This window comes from Watersipora subatra, chromosome 1, assembly GCF_963576615.1.
Source record: "Watersipora subatra chromosome 1, tzWatSuba1.1, whole genome shotgun sequence".
In the NCBI taxonomy this organism is placed as follows: Eukaryota; Metazoa; Bryozoa; class Gymnolaemata; order Cheilostomatida; family Watersiporidae; genus Watersipora; species Watersipora subatra.
This window is the reverse complement of record NC_088708.1, coordinates 4427427-4446065: the sequence shown is the minus strand read 5'-3', so window position 1 is coordinate 4446065 and position 18639 is coordinate 4427427. Positions and strand designations below refer to the sequence as shown.

General features: G+C 34.9%; 2 protein-coding genes across 3 annotated transcripts in view; one reads left to right on the top strand and one right to left on the bottom strand.

Moving 5' to 3' along the window:
- LOC137386092 (CAP-Gly domain-containing linker protein 4-like) overlaps window positions 1–587 on the top strand; it is a 29022-nt gene extending 28435 nt beyond the window's left edge. The window contains exon 12 of the mRNA XM_068072773.1: window positions 28–587. Within this exon, the coding sequence (XP_067928874.1) occupies window positions 28–58 (31 nt within the window). The 3' untranslated portion in view covers window positions 59–587. The remainder of the gene's footprint in view (window positions 1–27) is intronic.
- An 807-nt stretch (window positions 588–1394) lies between these two features.
- Window positions 1395–16783, bottom strand: LOC137386058 (obg-like ATPase 1). 2 transcript variants are annotated; one of them, XM_068072719.1, is made up of 10 exons: window positions 16718–16783; window positions 15192–15311; window positions 14835–14978; window positions 11525–11652; window positions 9180–9349; window positions 8727–8902; window positions 8080–8220; window positions 7870–7966; window positions 1883–2005; window positions 1395–1675 (listed from the first exon to the last, which is right to left on the bottom strand). In XM_068072719.1, the coding sequence occupies exons 2-10, from the start codon at window positions 15290–15292 to the stop codon at window positions 1580–1582; spliced, it is 1176 nt and encodes a 391-aa protein (XP_067928820.1). In that variant the 5' UTR covers window positions 15293–15311; window positions 16718–16783; the 3' UTR covers window positions 1395–1579. The 2 variants fall into 2 exon arrangements, with proteins under 2 accessions (XP_067928820.1, XP_067928821.1); XM_068072720.1 differs by having other exon boundaries at window positions 16663–16760.
- Between the last annotated feature and the right edge of the window lie 1856 nt (window positions 16784–18639).

Below are 18639 nucleotides of genomic sequence, written 5' to 3'. Positions count from 1 at the left end.
GTGCCAAGACCTTCATTTGTTGATTAGGGAAAGAGATTTGCCTGATGGAGTTGTCTGATGCCGTTGTGAAATGCCAAAGCCAATCTTGCCCGTGCTGTTACGAGAGCTCAACGAGATGCTTCTAGCTGATGCCTCCTAATTCACAGTTCAGAGAATTATTAGCTCATGTCTTTATATGTATATATTTTTTATAATTTGTTATTTATATTTGATAAGCATGAAGTTATAGAAGTTACTTGTGCAATATGATCGTTGGCTGGTCAGACCCGTTCAATGCTTGTTATGTAATTTTATCTAGGCATGCTTGGTCTGTATATCAGCTGATGACTTTGGTGCTGACAACAGGGTATACAACTACCCAGCATAGTAATAGCTTTCTAGTTTCTTATAGATATATGTATATCTTATTTCATATTTACGAAATATTTTATCACATTTTATTTTAACAAAGCATTTTTAGACACTCAGGCAGTCATATGGTGAGCTTTCTTGTTTTGTCTATCTTTTATACCATATTCACCATTGCGTATGACATATCTTCTGACAAGAAAGTGAAATATAAGAAGGTATTTCTAAGATAGAAAAAACCCTTAAAAGATAAAGTTTAATGGAGTGTGAAGCAAGTCGGCATACATAAAATATTTCTAAGATATTTAGTAGGTCCATATATTAGGCTTGACTTATGTTCCATCTAATTGCCTATTATCTAGTATAATATTACGAATACCAAGACTTATTTATGATCGGATTAATTCTTGAAAGTAAATATGGCGGCATCAGTTGTGGAGGTTCTGTAGCCCTCCCTCAGTAATCATCATAGCAGTGTCATTATGTAACCAAAATAGACTGTATATGATAGGCACATAAAATAGCAGCGCATCTAATGATTGTGATAGAATTTAGAGTGAACTGAGTCAAGGTGTGTAAACTGACATTGTCAGCAGGTGATTTAGAAAAGACCCATGTATAAGCTACAGATTTGGTTAACTAGTGCCACATGATAACACCTCGACATTACATTTCACCTGGCCTATTTATTCTATTGCTCTTAATGTTTGCAACTGCTTTGAACCTCCATAACACTTGAATACTAATATTGCAAATGCTTCTAAGCTTATGCTCCGTATTAAATACAGGAAATGACATACCACAAACTTTACAAATGACAGACACAAGCATATACTTAGAATATTGTGGCCAAGTGGTGATGCTTATATCTGCAGTCCTATAAATACAACAGTTACCGTCATAGGTTTGATATTGTATTTATGAACGTCTTTGAAGCTTGCGATAATAGGCTTAGAGCCAAGCGCTAATATTAAGCCAATTTTAAAAGAAGGCTTCAAAGTAGAGACGACGATTGCTAGAAGTGGGAACAGGTATTTCCTAACGGGTGCTTCTTAAATGGGTATTTTATTATTAGAAATAGGATAACACTTATCCAGCCAGGTATATAGTAAAAAACAGTTTGCTTATCAACTTTAAAGACTTCAGCCCCAATTACCATGCTGCAAATGATTCACCTTAGAGAGGAATACAACAGAAATATAATTAAGGACTTCATTCACCAAATGACTGCTCATTTTTTTAATCCAGCCGTGTTGAACTTGAAAAATATAATATCCCCATCTTGCACAACATATTCACGGCCCTTCTGTAGATACTTCCCTGCCGCCTGTAAAAGAACATAAATCTTAACAAAACAACCGCACGCAGTGTATTTTGGTGGACAAGTTGCATTGTCCTGTACATGAAGAGTTGTCGTCTGATGAGGTAATTTAGACAATACATGATAAACAAGTCTGTATATGGAGTACTTGGTGTCCATCAGACCAGGGACTGCAAGTGCTTGGCACGAATCTGTTATGGTAAAAAGGCATACCCTTGTGGCATTCTCTGAGCCAGCTTCTTTGAAGTCAACAAATTTCATAACTTCAGCCATAATGAAGCCCTTTTCAAAATCTGTATGAATTCGACCAGCAGCTTGCGGTGCTTTTGTGCCTCTCTACAATAATGCCCATATATATTTAAATGGTAAATAGTCAATAATTCCAAAAATTAAATTGTCTCTCTCCCAGTATTTTACTAGGTATCAGTAAAAAACTATCAGTATTTCTTGTACAATCAATAGAGATACAATAGGGAACTACTACCAAATATAGCAATAAGGCACCTAAAGTGCAGATAGCTTTGACTTAGCAACACAGCTCAAACCCTGAGGATGACAGATAGTTGGTAAGAACTTTGGCTACACTGTTACTCAAAGTCTGTTTATTATGGCTTAAAGATTTACATGCAACAAAATTCACATTACAGTTATTTGATATCAAAAGATTCACCATGTCTTACTCTGCCGTGTTGTAGGTGTAAAATATGTGAAAATGTGATTACAAGCTCTTAAAAGTTCAAAAATGAACAGTTAATCGCAGCCATCACGAAAACGCCGTAGATCAGAATATCTTTCCGGAACGGCTCAACTGGGACATAGCTGAACAAGATGGCTTCCATTTATACTTTCATGCAACCTCATTCGTCGAAATATTTACACAAATATACTTCTCGCATTCAATAAAACCATGTCTATTGTCCTTACGCGTCTATTTCATCATCATTGTAATGCTGTCATCTTGAGCACTGATATCTAAAAACCCACCATAACTAGAAATTCCAATGTCATACAGCTAACAACCAAAGTGATATTGGAAAAAGAAAGGGTACTAATGATTGAGAAATGACTTTTTTAACAATTCTTATGAGATTATCCCACGAGCAAACACGAGCGAAGCGATTGGTTTGGGAGATTTATGATAAATGCACATGTGCACACAACTCCCGAAAAATCATCCGTTAACGGCCGTCACCAAACCCTTGTAACGAAATCCTATCAACAAAGTTAACTATTTTTCAGTAAATTCGTTCAAGTATAATAATGATACAAAACGCATATAAACCTATTTAAATATGTTACCAAGCCTTTGAAAGGTTACCGCAAATTCCTAAAACTAACCCATCTGATCGGATTATACATAAATAGACGGGTTTATTTGGCTGAAAATTGTTATTAAAACTTGCTAAGCCTCACTTTTATCAAAGTTAGGACCGGAAATTAAAACGCCGAGCGACAGAGAATAGAACGATTAAGTCGTGCGCATTTCACGAAAAAAATAAAGTGCACGTTTCACCAGTCTATAGCATTGTCGAATTGCCGAAGGTTTCTGTAATTAAGTTAGGAGTACTGAAATCGTTTCATTTTTGCCGATTTAAAAGTAATTAAAAGAAATTAAAACGCCGAGCGACAGAAAATAAAACGATTAAGTCGTGCGCATTTCACGAAAAAAAATAACGTGCACGTTTCACCAGTCTATAGCGTTGTCGAATTGCCGAAGGTTTCTGTAATTAAGTTAGGAGTACTGAAATCGTTTCATTTTTGCCGATTTAAAAGCAACTCACATTTTAGACAATTTGGAGTACTTTGGTATTCTAACTGATGTCCAACGCAGTGTAAGTAAAGAAAATTACGATGATATTTTTTCTAACGGTTTTTATGAGATTATTACAATAACTAATTATAAGTTTGGATGACTACAGAACAATGACTACGTAGTACAGAATTTCTAAAAATCTATATAAATATCACAACTTCGTGATATAGTTAGCTATGACGTTTTGAAATGTAAACAAAATTGTGCATTGGTTTTATATTATTACTATGTTAATAATATTGGTTATTCTAATAATATCAGTGCATTTTACTTCTAATATTGGCCAATATTGCATTTCTCCTATTGCAGGGGAGAGATATAAACATATAATCTTTTCCTTTCATTATTGCTATTTGTTGTATATATATAATAACACCCACACCCAGTACATTACAGCTACCATCGCAGTTATCCTATTGCACTGCAGTGCCATTTGACTGCTAATATTGCATTTCTCAACCATCAGTACACTTTCTTTTTTTCCAATATCCCTTTGGTCGTGGGCTGTATGACAGTGGAATCTCTAGTTACAATATTTAATTATAAGTTTGGATGACTATTGAAGTGTTATAGTCACACTAACATTATCGATGATGGGCAATTTGGTCTAGAAATTCCCCTGTCATACAGCCCACGACCAAAGTGATATTATGAGATATTATGAGATTATTACAATATTTAATTGTAAGTTTGGATGACTATTGAAGTGTTATAGTCACACTAACATTATCGATGATGGGCAATTTGGTCTAGAAATTCCCCTGTCATACAGCCCACGACCAAAGTGATATTATGAGATATTATGAGATTATTACAATATTTAATTGTAAGTTTGGATGACTATTGAAGTGTTATAGTCACACTAACAACATCGATGATGCGCAATTTGGTTTAGAAATTCCCCTGTCATACAGCCCACGACCAAAGTGATATTGGAAAAAAGAAAGGGTACTGATGGTTGAGAAATGCAATATTAGCAGTCAAATGGCACTGCAGTGCAATAGGATAACTGCAATGGCAGCTGTAATGTACTGGGTGTGGGTGTTATTATGTACAACAAACAGCAATAATGAAAGGAAAAGATTGTATGTTTATATCTCTCTCCCTGCAATAGGAGAAATGCAATATTAGAAGTAAAATGCACTGATATTATTAGAATAACCAATATTATTAATATAGTAATACAGTAATAATAGAAAACCAATGCACAATTTTGTTTACATTTCAAAACCTCATAGCTAACAATATTAAGTAGTTGTGATCTTTATATAGATTTTTAGAAAATCTATTTAACAAAACTATTTAGAAAAAATAATAACAGTAACATATTGCCCATCATCGATGTTGCTAGTGTGACTATAACACTTCAATAGTCATCAAAACTTATAATTAAATATTGTAATAATCTCATAAGAATCGTTAGAAAAAATATCATCGTCATTTTCTTTACTTTCACTGCTTGGGACATCAGTTAGAATACCAACGTACTCAAAAGTGTCCAAAATGTCAGTCATTTTGAAATCAGCAAAAAAGAAACGATTATATTTCAGTACTTCTACGTTAATTACAGAAACCTTCGGCAATTCGACAATGCTATAGACTGGTGAAACGTGCACGTTATTCTTTCGTGAAATGTGCACGACTTAATGGTTCTATTCTCTGTTGCTCGGCGTTTCGTTTGCCGGTCTTAATTTGGATAAAAATAAGGCTTGGCAAGTTTTAATAACGATTTTCGGCCAAATTAATCTGTCTATTTGTGTATAATCCGATCAGATAGATAAGTTTTAAGATATTGTCGACAATTTACAAAGACTTGGTAACATACTTAAATAGGCTTATATGTGTTTTGTATCGTTATTATACTTAAAGGTTGACTTGCAACAAAATTCACATTACAGTTATTTGGTATCAAAAGATTCACCATGTTGTGTTGTAGGTGCCAAATACGTGGAAATGTGATTACAAGCTCTTAAAAGCTCAAAAACGAAAAGCTGCCGTAGATTAGAATCTATTTAACTGACGTATTCATTACAGTTTGGTTATCGTCTTGTCACGTGATGTTCTCTTTGTGAATTGAAAGGCCAATAAAAAGCTCAATATAAACTTATCGTAGCACTAGTTTATGACAAACACTTCGGGTTTTACCGAAGACCCCGTATCAAATATAGATGCTCGCTACTTTAGTTTTATTTCAACTAGGACTAATCGTCAAGTCGTAATCTGATCATGTGACCCAATACTTCGAAAATAATTTTTGCAGCACTTTTCAATTATCACAGGTGACCAACAGACTCGTCATGATTATCAGACAATGATATGCACTACTTTGAGCTAAGGTTAAAAAATTTAACGATTTTTTACGGTATGTTAAAAGATATCAGTGCTAAAAGTGACAGCATTACAATGACGATAAAACAGACGCGTAAGAACAATAGACATGGTTTTATTGAATGCCTGAAGTATATTTGTGAAAATATTTCGACGAATGAGATTGCATGAAAGTGTAAACAGAAACCATCCTGTAACAACTACGTCCCATTTGAGCCGTTTTGGAAAGCGAATCCAAACTACGGCGGTCTTGTGTGGCTGCGATTAACTGTTAGTTTTTTAGCTTTTAAGAGCTTGTAATCACATTCCCATATATTTTGCACCTACAACACAACAGAGTATGACATGGTGAATCTTATGATACCAAATAACTGTAATGTGAATTTTGTTGCAAGTCAACCTTTAAACGACTCAACTGAAAAATGGGTAAATTTGTTGATGAGATTTCGGTACAAGGGTTTGCGACGTTGTTGATGAATAATTTTCGTGAGTTGTGTGCACATGCATTTATCATAAACCTCTCCAACATTCGCTCCGCTTGCGTTTGGTCGTGGGAAAATTTGTTTAATTTTTTAACCTTAGCTCGAAGGAACGCATATCATCCTCTGATGAACATGACGAGCCTGTTGGTCACCTGTGATAGTAGAAAAATGCTACAGAAATTATTCGCGCGGTTTGGCAGGAAGTATGGGTCACATGATCAGATTATGACTAGACGATTAGACCAGGCCAAAAAAAAACTGTAAAGTAGTGAGCATCTATATTAGATACTGGCTTTTCGGTAGAACCCGAAGTGTTTGTCATAAACTAGTGCTACGAGATGTTTTATATTGAGCCTTTTATTGGCCTTTCAATTCACGTGATAACATTACGTGTCAAAACAATAACCAAATTGTTTTGACACGTACATCAGAAAAAAACATTGAATCTAACCTATGGCGTTTTCGTGATGGCGGCGATTAACTGTTCGTTTTTAAGCTTTTAAGAGCTTGTAACCACATTTCCACATATTTTGCTCCTACAACACAGCAGAGCAAGACATGGTGAATCTTTTGATACCAAATAACTGTAATGTGAATTTTGTTGCAAGTAAACCTTTAAGGAAACAAGAATTTGCTTTTATGAATAACAAACAAATTACAGCTTCAAGCTATTTAAAATGTATTTTGTAGCTTCCCAACATATTTATAAATCCTGTAAAATTTATTTACTATAATGAAAGTCAAGTAGCACACCAACAATTTGGTTGCAAAAACGATTTCATCTTTAAAATTTTCAATTGTATAAAAATAGCTTCATCACCTGTTTTTACCTGAAGGTGCAATTAAAATTTACTATGAACAATTTATCGGCCGTTTAAACACAACTGCATTATGATTGCAGCAACTATGACCAGAAGATGCAAAGAAATTGACATAACAACACTCTTTAGACATTCACTCTATACACCAACATGATATTCGCTGTTTCTTGGCTCTAGCTAAAATTGAACTATTGATATCAGAATAAGAACTTCATTTTTCTAGTTACTAGAGACTAGTAAAAAGAGTCTCCAGCCTGATAATCTAATATTATAGGATAAATGGCATACGTCTCACACTTCATCAAACTTGTTTGCTTAAGTTCTATGACTATACCAAAAAGCACGCTATTTTTCAAGTTTAACATCGACCACATGTAGAAAAGCCTTTACCAAAAAGAGTCATTCATTTTTATATGACTAAATACTGTTAGAGCGGCCAAAAGGGAAATGTACATGTTTCAAAATAGACTTTTGTAAGCTTTATGAATATTCATGAAAGGTTTGTACTGCATTTCAATGCATCAAGGTTAAAAGCTAGAGTTGGAAATTAATGTGAATTTGTTGTACTATGGTGATGAATTGTGTCAATGGCAGAAGTAGTTCATGGCCATGAAGCGCTGGCCAGTGATTCCAACAGCAAGAAGGGTGAGATAAAACTAGAGTTTTCTCTTGTCATACATTTTTATGGCTGGTCATCTTTGAAGGTCATTGTTGAGTTATAGCAACTGAGTTAGTGTTGAGGACCACCGCTCTTACCTTAATGGTCCAAGCTTTTACCTCATCTGAACCTGCAGTGAAGAAGTATTCAAGGTGCAGTGCCTTGAAACCATTGGTAATTATCTTGTCCAGAGCACTACAAAATAAAGAATAACCTGAATCAAGTAATGCTGAAAAAAAAACTAAACCAGTCTATCCAAGGCTGTCAGCTTCTCGGCTGCCATCTATTAACATTGACATTTACAATACCTGGTAGCATTTTTTTCTTGTAGAAAACTAGTCGTTTCCTCCGGCGACATATCGACAAGTTGAGTCTCAAGGGCAGCACTCCAGGGTATGATGACTCCTCGAGGGTCATTCTCATCTATCCACTGCTTGATCTTCAGTAGCCTGAGAGAAAAGACTGCACTAGGAGATAACTGTCAGAGACAAGCAACCAAATGTGATTTAAGTTCATTAAATACGCATCTAGCGAGTTCTTAACAGGATAAAAGGATTATGATGAAGATTATGGTTGATGACAGCTCAAGTACATACAGAAGTATGAGAATCTCATTCGATCTTAACATTAAGTAAGGCGATGTACATAGTAGTGGAACACTGCTTATAGTTGACATGAACGCAATTATATGTACTAGTAATATACAAAGTAGTAGAACACTGCTTATGGTTGATATGAATGTAATTTCTAGTAATATACACAATAGTGGAACACTGCTTATGGTTGATATGAACACAGTTTCTAGTAATATACACAGTAGGGGAACACTGCTTATGGTTGATATGAACGCAATTTCTAATAATATACACAGTAGTGGAACACTGCTTATGGTAGACATGCCAGATAGTAGTGTTCAAAGGCACATCGAGCAACTGGAGGCAAGAATATGATTTACCACTTGTTTTTCTTTCTGATGTAATCTTTCTCTGATAGGTTTATCAGGTAGATGATAGGTTTTGAGGTGATGAACAGGTGTTCATTTAGTATTTCTATCTCTTTATTGTCCCATTTACCAAACCTAACGGGCTTGGCCTGCGTGTCCAGCAAGTCCTTTACTTTCACCAGGCATTCCTACAAGCCACCCCAACACTGTACACACGTTTCTTCGTGATTAGCCTAATAAACCATAGTGCACAACCAATTACTTACAAGTCACAGATAGAAAAGTTAAAAAGGTAATGCGCAAGTAAATCTAAAGAATCTAAGGACTGCAGTCTCAAGTTAAAAGCATGGTACACAGGCTAAACAGTACAAATATAAAGTTGTATAAGCTAATGAGAAACACGAGGTACGCAGGCTAAACAAGGTAAAGGCTAAGCAAGACAAAGTAGAGAACTCCAATGCTCACATATTCAGCCTTAGTTTGCTTGTCTCTGTCCTTCTGCTTAACGAGTCCTTCAAGCCGCTTGTTAAGCTGCTCCAAGTCTTTGGCCCTCAACTCGTGGAAGATCACATCCAGGTCTCTTACTGGGTCCACATCGCCCTCCACATGTGTCACATCTTCATCTTCGAATGCTCCTTTATATGCCAATAAACATTGTGAATAATGCCAATAACCAGCAGACAATTTTTAACCCATTTATTCCCACTCACAGCACCCTTACTAAAACATAAATGAATAAGCTAAATTTCACATTGATATGACTGAAAAATTTGATAATGTTTTTCAAGGAGCAGAAACCTTTCAAAAATTGACTTGAGCTACAACAAAATATGGAGTTGCTTCCCTAATCTGTCAATCATTGCTTACATAATGCATTGCAATAATTGTTTAAGTATTAGCAGGTTTCAGAAATGGGGCTTACATAACCAATAGCAGCAAATAAAGCCAATCTGCCACTCAAGAATATCACCGAAACAATCTTACACCACACTGCTATTCTAAAAAAATACATGGCATATGACACTTGAAATTTAAAAAGAAACGCCCTTATCCTCAATAGATTACTAGACACCTCTCAGCAATGATAGCCATAGATTCTCAGTTAAAAAAAAGAAGCTTGTTAAAGTATTTGGAGAATGGAGAAAGGAATAAAACTACTTGAAACTACAGCAACTTTGAAGATGAGGTCTATGAGGAGTTATCAGTGCATGCAATCAATGAGCGCTTTTAAACATGAAGGTAACATTCAAATAGATTTGTAACACAGGTTGCATAACTGTAATCTATGTAGGGTTATTTTGACCATAAACCAAACAATTTGAGGAAAATAGTTACACAGTAAACTTACACATACAATTTACAGGATCATGCTGAGTAAAGACAACACCATTATTTTCTTTGGCTTGTCTTATGGAACATATAGATAGATTCTCTTGACAAATGATTGCAAGAGCTTAAAACTAAATGAAATCTCAACTTGGGTGACAGACATTCAGACGTAAGAGGAATATAACAGCAGGCTATGTCTTCTTATCAATACCAATTCACTTTACAAACATTTGATACCTTGAATATCAAGTCTAGCTAGCGAACACATACAAGACCTTGAATATCAAGTCTAGCTAACGAACACATACAAAACTTGAATATCAAGTCTAGCTAGCGAACACATACAAGACTTGAATATCAAGTCTAGCTAGCGAACACATACAAGACTTGAATATCAAGTCTAGCTAGCGAACACATACAAGAAAGGCAAAGGAGTAAAATTGAAACGTATGGTAGGAAACAAGTAGAGACTACGGAAAGAGGCAAAAGAGAGGACGATGGAGATGGAATAGAGAAGAGCCGGTACAAAAGATGCAATAGGAGAAAAGTTGAGAGCTAGGAAGGAGAGAGAGAGAGTGACGTGAGAGGGTAAGGAAGAGACAAAACAAGAAAGCCATAAAGGGCATAGAAAATGTAGAGCAGAGACCTGTACAGAGATGGATATCAAATGGAACAGAACAATTTGAGCGCGATAACAGAGAAGGAAAAGATGGAAAGCAAAATAAATGAGTGGTGAAATAAACAAAAGGTACGAGGAAGGAGAGATGAACCTAGTTTAACTTAATCATCTCCTCCTATGGACTCAATTCTGACCTCACAAGTTCCACCACAATCTGTTTTAGAATTAAAAGACTGTTTGAAAAACAAATGATTCAAATTGTGAACCAGGTTTTTCCATCACCACAAAAGTAGACAACTTCTATCCATTGCCAAACTAAAAACTATTTAACCATTTAACACTAACTTTCACAATAAACTGTTTGTTCAAGAGACTAGATAATATATATAGTATATGAATTTGTCATAAGTCCTCTATTAATAGAGAATTCTAGGCCAGAGAATGTATTGTCGTATCCATAGCAACTCATTTGACAGCCGCATGTTCTCAGAGTTCTGTATTAAAAAAAATTTTTTTTAAATAAAAACCTGTTGAAAGAGTTTGGGTGTTTTATCGTAATGAAAGATAAAAATAACACAATACACTACGCAAAACATAAAATATACTACAGTTAATATTATGTATACTACAATGAAACATGCATACAGCGGTTGAATACTAATGATAATAAGGCAACTCATCTTAAAGGTGTTCGAGTTTAAATTGTTATTTAAAATCTAAATAGCAAAAAAGTGTCAAATTTTTTGATCAAACTCGAATGTATTTGAGATCTAAAACAATTAAAAACTGAATCTGGACTGTAAATAATTTAGCCTGTCGCAAACTGGAAGTCAGTGCCGTAAAAATCTACGAAATTACTCACTAGACATATGAAAGATAGCATCACATTGCTTGATATGGGACAGGAAGGCATTGCCTAGTCCCTGTCCTTCTGAGGCACCTTTCACAAGACCAGCAATGTCAAGCACATTCAGGTATGCTGGTACTTTGCTACAACATGTACAAGGTTACCCGTGCATCTGTAACTAGAGTAGAGACCGTGCTACTAGCCACTCTAAAATCAATTATTTGATTATTAAAGACAGTAGACATATGTGTGTTATGCAGTAACCTTAATCACACGTGTACGGCTGCAATAAAAAAACATTAACAAAGAGCAAAAACAAAATGAAACAAAAACGAATTGAAAGAAACTGCAAAACGATTTAAAACTATAATTTTAACTTTTGATACATGGTAAAATGGTGAAAAATGGTAAAATAAAAAACCACATGAAATTATTTTAAGTGAACAAATGGTTAGTGTAACAGACTGGATCTTGGTATTTTCTTACAACTCACCAAGCAACTTATATATTTCCTTACAACTCACCAAGCAACTCACATATGTTCTTACAACTCACCAAGCAACGCACATATGTCCTTACAACTCACCAAGCAACGCACATATGTCCTTACAACTCACCAAGCAATGCACATATGTCGTTACAACTCACCAAGCAACGCACATATGTTCTTACAACTCACCATGCAACTCATATATCCTTACAACTCACCATGCAACTCATATATTTTGCTATATTTATTCATGTAAATAAGCAGTTTATAACGGAGTTAGCAGCAACTAACCCACTCAAAGGAAATGTGACACTTTAGACTCTGGTAAGGTAAAGCAAACAGTCACAGGCTTTTTCTTTGAGCTAAAGATATCCATTGGCTTTATATACTCTCAAAACTCCAGTCGAAACTGTTGATACATAACTATAGCAAACCAAAACTTACAAAAAAGATTAGCTCATAGGGTGATGACGTCAGAATAGTAAACTAATGCACATGCCATGGATAGATATATCAAAACGATGTTACAGGCCATTTAATTTTAGGAAAGCAGCTCACATATGTTCTTGTGCTGATAAATAGATTTATCAGCATGTTTAACACAATATAAATATTTATCAGCAATGTTTATTTTGTGTTAAACATTAACCAAAAATACCTCATTTCTAGCAGTTTTAATAAATCCTCACACATCATCAATAACTTGGTGTGAAAATCGAATCATAGAGCTTCGATTTCACAGACTTGCAGCAATGAAACTAAGCTGTCATAATTATGGTCACCATACCGCTGTCAAATATACATTGGTAATTTTTTGAACTTTGAAGAGGTCGCTTGGCGACTTTTGTACAGTGCACCCTCGAGATACGATTACCCTGATATAAGATCTTTTTACCTTACGAAGTCAAATATTGTGATATCTTCACCTCGCTATACGAATTTTATTTCACCATACGAATTTGAAAAAAGTTTCGCCCGAGTTAATATTTGGCCGTCGGTGTGCTCATAACACACGTCGAAATAAAAAAGACACCGAAATATAGTTTGCAGAAAACATTCTTAGAATGTTTAGAAGAGACACGATGATCGACTTCTCTCATGTCCGCGTGGAAATATTCGTGTAAAATACACAAGCGAGAGCAAATATTCATTTGTAGCGCTATTATAGCTTTTACTATTAACTTTTAAGTCAGCATACATATATAACTACAACTATCTACATTTAATTCGTTATCTATGGAATCTTAGACAGATACAAACGTTACAAAACGAAGGAAAAATGATTTCTATGTCAACAAAGTTGGATGTCGTAAATAAGAAGGGACCCGTATTATTAACATTGTCAAGGAATATGATCGCAACCAATCAGCATTTGCAATTATTATTAAAACAAGAACTCCATTAAAGCAAGCACAAGAAAGAGCTTCCGACTGAAGATTTGAATGAGCTAGGTCATGCACGCGATCAGCATTCAAAAGGAGCAACCATTTAGTAAAGGCGAGGATGTAGAAGATACAGAAAATCCCACATTCGCAGAAGTGTTTAATTTACTGATGTGGACTGGTACATTAAAACAATGCATGTATAATATATATTATTTATCTCTTGTGTGGCATGTTTTTCATATTTTATTCATTTTATTTGTTTCCTTTTGATTTTATATTTTCTTGTTTAACCATGTCTTTGCATATGGGCTTGTTATCTTCTATGTGAATACAATTCATCGTATGTATTTAACTCATATAACTAGCTACTCAAGATAGTTGACGCATCCGCATTACTTTCTGAAACTTGCTAAAGCCCTGTCCCCCCATAGGGTATAAATACGTACAAACTTTGTATGTATGGTTACATTGATTCTTGTGCACATTTCATACAAGACAAACTACAGTACAACATTCTCTGGATCCTTTTACAAGCGCTAGCTAGCAATTTTCTGCATTGCACCATCAATTTTTTCGTAGAAAAATTGGACAGGAATGGACAACTTCTTTTAGTGTGCTAAAAAATTCCAATTCATTACGTTTTAAATTTATTTTCAAGTGTACAGCACCATAATTAGCATTGATACGTTTTGCCTCCTCTCTGCTTTACCCGCTACATGTACCAGCTAAAGCCACGTTACTCCAAAGGTATGTACGTCCAGTATAGAAAATATAATTTTATTTTTCTTTTCGGTAGCCATTAAATGGTCAAGTGTGCGAGAGGCCGCTTTCTATAACTGCATCGCTCGGCCTTTATGATTTAGGTTGAAAAAGGTTTCAACCAGATAGGCTAAAGTTTATAGTGAAAGTGAAGATAGGAACTGCTGAAGGATAAAATTTCGTAATAAAAAGTTGAAATTCAGTAAAATAGTTCAAAATACATACTAAAACTTAGTTTTAAGTGTAGGCTTAGCAAGCTAAACTTACTTGAAGTGAATTCAAAGTTTGTGTTATGCGTACCTTTTGAAGGCAAGAACTTCGTACGTACTACATTTGGTACACACATTATAATTTTGAGTTTTATTGCAGATCATAACCAATAAAATACACTAAATACAATACAGTTACTGTAGGTAACTATAATTACTAAAGTTAACATACTATTTTGTTGCTAATTGTCAATATGTACACAATTTTATAAAAAAAATTGACGATTTTTACCAGGGGGTGTTTGCATTATATAATTACAATGATCTTTATACCCCGATATACGAATTTTTCACCATACGATGCCAACCCTGGAACGAATTAACATCGTATCTCGAGGGTGCACTGTATTTAACAAATACGCTCAGACCTCCCTATTTCAACCTTGAAAGGAGTTATATAACACAAGTAACATTAACTGCACCTGGCTGGCTTGTGATAGTCACAGAGGAATCTCCACCTGTCATCAGGTACTGCTACTCGGGCCTCATTTGGATCAATAGTACAGAATGGGAAGTTTTCAGCAGGAGCAGCAGACTTGGTCATCACATTGAAGAATGTTGACTTGCTAGTATAACGCATAACGTAATAGCTTGATAAACAGCAGCACCAAAAGGGCATGACTAATAAACTAATTAATACGATATGATAACACATTTTTGCAAAAGCAGAATTTTAACTATAAGAGTACTCTGATCAACGTAGGAAAGCAACTGAATCCTCACAAATTTGATGAGCCAAGTGAGTTTGAAATGATAACGGCGAATCAGTCACAACTCACCCCACATTCGGCAAGCCTACAATTCCAATTTTGATATTAGTGCTCAGTCTTCCCATGAGCATGGGAAGCTCTTCTTCCTGCTGTTTTTTCTTTCCAGGCATAGTTTTTACACCTTTTTAGCTGTACCAAATTAAAAACATACAAATTTAAAAAAGGTGATTTCACTACTTTATATCCAGAAAAACAAAAGCAGCCAAAGCAATTAACTCATAGTATTAAAGCTATTTACACAAACAATAAATATAACTAAATATGTAAATACAACTCGACATGTAAACACAACTCGAGTTCATTAAAAACCCTATAGAGCCTTACAGTGCCTCTATGTTCTCAAACCGTTCTATGTTCTCAAACCGAGTTGTTGAACTCGGGTTGCTGTTCAAAGAACTCGGGCTGGGTTTTTGATGAACTCGAGTTGTGTTTACAACTACAGCTATATTTACAAACTTGAGTTTGTAAAAGTAAGGTGCAATATACTGGTATTACGGTAGCATAACCGTAGATATGGTTATATTAACAATGGTACACCGACAGGCACCCGTTAGCTAATAGAAATTAAACTATTTATGTATGTACTGTAAAAATAGAATTTAAGGCAAATTAGAGTGTCCCGGGTTTGCAACCTGAGTTGATAAAACCGAGTTATATTTAAAAACTCGAGTTGGATCATTGCTTACTCGGAAACAGTAACTCGGGTTTTTTAACTCGCTTTCGAGCAGATTTTACCGGTTTGCAGAAGCCGAGTTCTTCAAAATTGGTTTATAACTAGTGCGTTGTAAACTCAAATTCCTGGTAAAAGCAATAAGTTTTAGTTTTACAGTACATACATACAGAGTTTAATTTTTATTAGCTAACGGGGCTTATTGGTGCACCATTGTTAATATAACCAGAACTACGGTTATGCTACCGTAATACCAATACATTGCACCTTACTTTTACAAACTCGAGGCACTGTAAGGCACCATACTTTGAACAGCAACCCTAGTTCAACAACTTGGTTTGAGAACATGGAACGCAAGGCACTGTAAGGCTCCATATTATCAAATGAAGTAGAACAATCTAGGTTTGGCAATAGAATCAACATAAACTGAAATATATACTAATGGGAACAAAATTGTATAACTTAAAAAAACCAAAGCTATAAACCTAATTCAATCTTGAAACCTAAAAAAACTGCTAGAGCTGCAAATGTTCATATACGCATCATAATATTGCATCACGTAAGTGAAATATCTTGAAAAGGCAATAGTTATAATTAGCAGTATACCAATATACAACTGAACCTATACAATTCAGCCATTCCTCTATAGGCCTTCTATACACCGTATCTGCTAAACAGAATACGATGTTATGTACCAAACTCTCAATAACAGAAGAATATCGCACACAATGGGAGAGGTAACGAGCGAAACGCATCCTCTACATAATTTGTTTCGAAGCCTTCGCCCAGCACTATAAAAAATTCATTTACCCATATAAGAATATTTTGAAATGAAAAAAGTATGCCATCAGTAACAAAAACTTACAAAATGCTACAGAAAAATAACTTCATTGAAAGATATGCGTTACCGGAAATTCAGAAAAGGACATTTCGTTCCCTTTTCTTATTGCTCAAATGAATTTAATGGTTACCGTACATATTGATTAACATGTATATGCGGTGATTTTTGTTTTATCTAATCAAGCACAGTATTTTTTATATATGTATGTATTTATTTGTATAATAAAATAGTTTAGTCATACACTGTAATGACAATGTTTTTTCTGCAATGAAACTGATGAGTTCCTAAATACCGTATGTTAGTACGTACGCGCATGTTTACTTGTGAAGGCGTGGCATTTCCACCAGAGTTGCGCTTTTGATTTGACGTCATCGAACGTCTCGTCCTCTCGTCACATAATGTTATCGTTGCAGGATTTTACAATTAGAGCAGTAGTTATCTGCTCGTTGTTTAAACAACTTCTTAATGAGAACATTCTCACTACAAAATACACGGTAATACTAATTAGACGTAAATTCGAATAGCCAAAAATCTGTAAGTACATGTGTACAAATTTGAGTGCATGTACATGAGTACAAATACATGGGCACAAAATTTTAGCGATACGATTAAGCTTTTCCGTTACCATAAGTTATCTATCTGAAATTGACATTTTTTTTCACAAAACTAATGAGAGGTTGTTTTGAGTTTTTTAAAACCATTTTATCTAAAATACTGTTAATGACAGTGATACAAAAAGAGCTGTTTTAATAAAACACAATGTAAACCAATAATCTTGCTTTGAGACATTCTATCATGTATACAATCGATATGGTGAGTTGTTTTTTTATACTATTTATGAGAACTTTATTTGCATTCATTTGAAGACAGATGCTCTGACAAACAAAATTAACATGTAAATAAAATCACTGCATATTTAATATCTAACATAAATATACAGCTATTTGTTTACATATGCAAATAGTAAGTATTATAATCTGGCTCCTTTTGTTCTGACACAAAAAAGGTTAAAAAAAACAATGATGAGGTGAGTGTAAAAAAAATAACATTGCAGTAGATGAGCTCATTTTGAGCTCATGATCTCATCATGAGATCAGTTTGTAAAATGATAGATAATACATCAAGACAAAACTTCTGGAATAAAATAGCCTCATCATTATCACAATCTACCAGCATACAAGACAAGGAATGATAAATACCGAACTTCTGATTGTCATCAAGGGTGTCAGGATGGCCTAGTGGTAGCGCTTTTGACTATCAACCATGGGGTTGGTGGTTTGAGTCCTCCTTAATGCCGATCTGGCAAAAAGCTCTCAGTAAGCTTTCAACCCTAATTTGCTGGGTCTTTTAGACCATAGCTTGGAGGCCTCGTGTACTGACAACATGGGCACATTAAAGATTCACCTCTGTCCTTTGCACATTGAGCAAGTGAATTGGACTCTGTCAAAGTGTTGCAAAGGCATCCCTTCAGGCTAGCCTAACAGTTACAGAAGTGGTGGAAGTGGTAGCCTCTTCTCCAACATACTGCTTGCCACAAGCATGCATCGTTAAAATGTAAGTCATTGCCAGTTTCCGAAAGAACTCTTTTATCTCATTTGTGAAAGTTGGTTCTTTTGTAGGATTTATTTGAAAGCTGAGCTTTCATTTTTGTTTTCAACTGCATTTTGAGAGCATAAAAACTTTTAATTATGAATCGCATTTGTTCTAAAAACTGTTTCTCTGAGAAAATACAAATAAGTAGGGCTATAACTACTAGTGTAGCAATGTTTTTTGCTCAGTGGCAGATGGGGGACATACAAGACTTTGTCACTACGTGTCTTTTTTGTATGAGATGGTCAGACTCAAAATGTTTTACAACTTTTCATCAAATACATATGGAAGCCTTTGAAGGTTTAAAAAAATGCTTACCGCTGGAATGGTGAAAGCTAAGCAAATATTCCACACTC

Coding starts and splice junctions, on each gene's coding strand:
- LOC137386058 (XM_068072719.1), bottom strand. CDS start 15,292: ATGCCTGGAAAGAAAAAACAGCAGGAAGAAGAGCTTCCCATGCTCATG. Junction 8,903..9,179: donor AGCAAACTAAGGCTGAATAT/GTGAGCATTGGA, acceptor GGTGGCTTGTAG/GAATGCCTGGTGAAAGTAAA. Junction 2,006..7,869: donor TAAAAGCTTGGACCATTAAG/GTAAGAGCGGTG, acceptor GCATTATTGTAG/AGAGGCACAAAAGCACCGCA.